We start from the raw sequence: 4,265 nt of genomic DNA, 5'->3' as shown, positions 1-4,265 counted from the left end.
AGCTTAATTTTTTTTTCAAAAATAGGAAAAAAATAACAAGTTGAAGATTTTATATTAAAAAAAGAAAGGAAAAAAATTTTAATTTAAAAGAAAAAAGAAGGGAAGTGGGTCTAGCTCAGTGGTAGGGCACATGGTTTAGCATGTATGAGGTCCTGGGTTCAACCCCTGGTACCTCCATAATAAATAAATAAATAAGTAAACCTAATTACCTCCCCCTCAAAAAAAGAAGTGAAAAAGAAACAATTAATTAAGTTTCTGTTTTTTCCACTTCAATTAAAAAAAAAACCCACAGTGTAATACCATCGTACACCTGTTAGAACAGCTAAAATTAAAGCCTGCCCACCCATACCAGGTGATGGCAAGGCTGTGAGGGGAGGAGAATATATACATTGCTGGGGAAGGGAGAGTAAGAATACATCCACTTTGAAAAACATTTGGGCCATTTCTTTGGAATTAAATAGATCCTTACCATAGGATGCAACCCCTCCACTCCTGGGTATTTTACCCAAAAGAGATAAAAGCAGATGAACACACTTATACATAAATGTTCACAGCAGCTTTCTTTGCAAAAATCAAAAACCAGAAACCATCTAGAAATCCATGGGTCAATGGACATGAGACAGTCATACAGTGGACTACAGCTTGGCAATGAAGCTGAGCTCAGGGGTGAGCGTAGCTCAGTGGTAGAGTGCCTGCCTAGTGTGCATGAGGTCCTGGTTTCAATCCCCAGTACCTCCTCTAAAAGAAAATAAATAAAAATGTAAAAAAGATTAACTACCCCCCCCATACACAGAATAAAACTGAGCTCACTTTTAATACATACAGTATGTCTACATCTTAAAATAATTGTGCCAGGTGAAAACCACAAGGCAAAAAAAAAAAAAAAAGGTACATGATATACAACTAATCTATAGTGTCTGAAGCCAATTGGTGGTTGCTTGGGTAAGTGAGGTGGGGGGAGGGGGATCAAAAAGGCCACAAGGAAACTTTTGGGGAAGAACCTTGAAAACATGATACTCAGTGAAAGAAGCCAGACACCAGAGGTCACCTACGGTACACTTCCATTTATATGAGATGTCCCGAACAGGTGAATCCACAGAGACAGAACGTAGATTAGTGGCTGCCAGGGGCTGGGGGGTGGGGGTGGGGGCAGGGAAACTGCTATTGGGGAAGGGGTTTCCTTTTGGGGTGATGAAAATGTCTTGCAACTAGACAGATGTGATGAATGTGGACCATGGGTGTACTAAATGCCAGGGAACTGATAGACTTTCAAAGAGTTAATGGTTAGGTTTTTTCTGTGGGACGCGGTGGTGGCGGTTGGATCGGAGGAGTGAGCGAATTTCTACTCGTTTTTTCTGCTTGTTTTATCCTCCTTTTTTTTTTTTTTTCGGTAGAGGGCAGTTATGGGACGCAAGAAGAAGAAGCAGCTGAAGCCGTGGTGCTGGTATTGTAATAGAGATTTTGATGATGAGAAGATCCTTATACAGCACCAAAAAGCAAAGCATTTTAAATGCCATATATGTCATAAGAAATTGTATACAGGACCTGGCTTAGCTATTCATTGCATGCAGGTGCATAAAGAGACAATAGATGCTGTGCCAAATGCAATACCTGGGAGAACAGACATAGAACTGGAAATATATGGTATGGAAGGTATTCCAGAAAAAGACATGGATGAACGAAGAAGACTTCTTGAGCAAAAAACACAAGCAGAGAGTCAAAAAAAAGAAACAGCAAGATGATTCTGATGAATATAATGATGATGACTCTGCAGCTTCAACTTCATTTCAACCACAGCCAGTTCAACCTCAGCAAGGTTATATCCCCCCAATGGCACAACCAGGACTACCACCAGTTCCGGGAGCACCAGGAATGCCTCCAGGCATACCTCCATTAATGCCAGGTGTTCCTCCTCTGATGCCAGGAATGCCACCAGTTATGCCAGGCATGCCACCTGGATTGCATCATCAGAGAAAATACACCCAGTCATTTTGCGGTGAAAATATAATGATGCCAATGGGTGGAATGATGCCACCTGGACCAGGAATACCACCACTGATGCCTGGTATGCCACCAGGTATGCCACCTCCTGTTCCACGTCCTGGAATTCCTCCAATGACTCAAGCTCAGGCTGTTTCAGCACCAGGTATTCTTAACAGACCACCTGCACCAACAGCAACAGTTCCTGCTCCGCAGCCTCCAGTTACTAAGCCTCTTTTCCCCAGTGCAGGACAGATGGGGACACCTGTAACAAGCTCAAGTACAGCTTCATCCAATTCAGAAAGTCTGTCTGCATCTTCTAAAGCTCTGTTTCCTAGCACAGCACAAGCTCAGGCAGCTGTCCAAGGACCTGTTGGTACAGATTTCAAGCCCTTAAATAGTACCCCTGCAACAACTACAGAACCCCCAAAGCCTACATTCCCTGCATATACACAGCCTACAGCTTCAACCACTAGTACAACATATAGCACTGCAGCTAAACCAGCAGCTTCAATAACAAGTAAGCCTGCTACACTTACGACAACCAGTGCAACCAGTAAGTTGATCCATCCAGATGAGGATATATCGCTGGAAGAGAGAAGGGCACAGTTACCTAAACATCAACGTAATCTTCCTCGACCAGGACAGGCTCCCATTGGTAATCCACCCGTTGGACCAATTGGAGGTATGATGCCACCACAGCCAGGCATCCCACAGCAGCAAGGAATGAGACCCCCAATGCTGCCTCATGGTCAGTATGGTGGTCTTCATCAAGGCATGCCAGGTTACCTTCCTGGTGCAATGCCTCCGTATGGGCAGGGACCGCCAATGGTGCCCCCTTACCAAGGTGGGCCTCCTCGACCTCCGATGGGAATGAGACCTCCCGTAATGTCGCAAGGTGGCCATTACTGATCTTACTTCATCCAGCCTAACAGGTTTGGAGATTAAACCTTTTCTCAACTTGTGCTGTTTATATAGCCAAGCTTCCGTCAATAAGGCTTCATTGTGACTTTAACACATATTATCTTCCCACATACCAGGAACTATTGGACATTTATTTTACATGGGAAAAATTATTTGGAATAATAAAGCAGGAACTTTTCCTGAAGTTGCAATTTAAAAAAAAATTTTTAAAAAATTTAAAAAAATTTAAAAAAAAAGTTAATGGTTAATTTCATGTTATGGGAATTTTTCCTCAATTTAAAAAAAAAAAGAGAAATGGTGAGAGCTGGATAAAGATACATACACCACACTCCACCCCAATTCTCCCTCCTCATCTTTACCATTGCAGCCCCCACACTCACTCCCGACTCCATCCCCCACTGGCCACCTCCACAGCGCATCAGAATTTCACCGGGTACTGGGAACCATGCCCACCCATCCACATCCCCCTCCTTGTGGGCTCCCCACACATCCCTCCCTTTTCAAGCTGGACCCTGCTCGGAATTTCCTGGAAGTAACTGACTGGCTTACTGGCCCAGGGCAGGATGACAAAGCCGCCCCTGAGACCTCAAAGCCACCTGTCAGTCAGCTCCTTCGAGAGGAGGGGAGTCCCCCACGCCCCAGGCACCAGACATGATGTTCTGGCCTCCAGATGCCAGCAGCCACCATGCACCAGGGACAAAGAGCCACCAGCCAGGCCAGGCAACCTGGAACCACAAGAGAGGATACAGGGGTTGTTTGGAGCCCATGGGCGCAGGGGCACAGGGTGGTTTGTGCCACTGATCACTGAGAACCCAGCTGAAACCCCAGAAAGATCTAGATCCAGACCTCAAGTCAGGTGGCGTGGGACATCTGCAGCTGGCCTCGTGCCCCCTGACATGCTCCCTTGGCCCACTGCAGCTGACCACACTTGAACAAAAGTTTAGAAGGAAAAAAATCTAAAATCAAGAAAATTCTACTCTCTAGTGTAATTCCTTCCTGCCAGCTGGGAGGAGCCCCACAGTTCTGCAGCAGGAAACAGCCCAGCTCAGGGGGTGGGGATCCAGTGGGCGCCAAGGGAAGGCCTTGTACCCCGAAGGCTGGGCACCCTCTGCTCCACGTCAGTCAAGGTCCCTGCAGCCCACCTCCCAAACCTCTACCACTGCCCAGCAGAGAACCCAGTCCCCAGCATGCTGCCTGAGGCCTAGACTCCAAAACCCACCTCAACTCCCTTCCCGAGTGGGGGTGGGGTCTCAAAGCTGAACTGTACCACCCCCAGAAAGCACGACCCCAATCCCCTCCCAGCATCTTGTCTTCAGGGGCCAGTTCCCTGCCTGCCAGATGTCAGAGCCCCGAGACCCAGG

The 4,265-nt window shown here is 46.5% G+C and overlaps 1 protein-coding gene across 1 annotated transcript; it reads left to right on the top strand.

Annotated features, from left to right (window-relative positions):
- Positions 1 to 1,133: 1,133 nt before the first annotated feature.
- Positions 1,134 to 3,140, top strand: LOC116659097 (BUB3-interacting and GLEBS motif-containing protein ZNF207-like). The gene is given in 3 exon segments (XM_032466302.1): positions 1,134 to 1,721; positions 1,723 to 2,235; positions 2,329 to 3,140. Coding segments are annotated over 3 exon segments (1,395 nt in total). The 5' UTR covers positions 1,134 to 1,403; the 3' UTR covers positions 2,893 to 3,140.
- The last annotated feature ends 1,125 nt before the right edge of the window (positions 3,141 to 4,265 follow it).

Source organism: Camelus ferus, chromosome 22 (assembly GCF_009834535.1).
Source record: "Camelus ferus isolate YT-003-E chromosome 22, BCGSAC_Cfer_1.0, whole genome shotgun sequence".
In the NCBI taxonomy this organism is placed as follows: domain Eukaryota; kingdom Metazoa; phylum Chordata; class Mammalia; order Artiodactyla; family Camelidae; genus Camelus; species Camelus ferus.
This window is presented reverse-complemented; position numbering and strand designations above follow the sequence as displayed.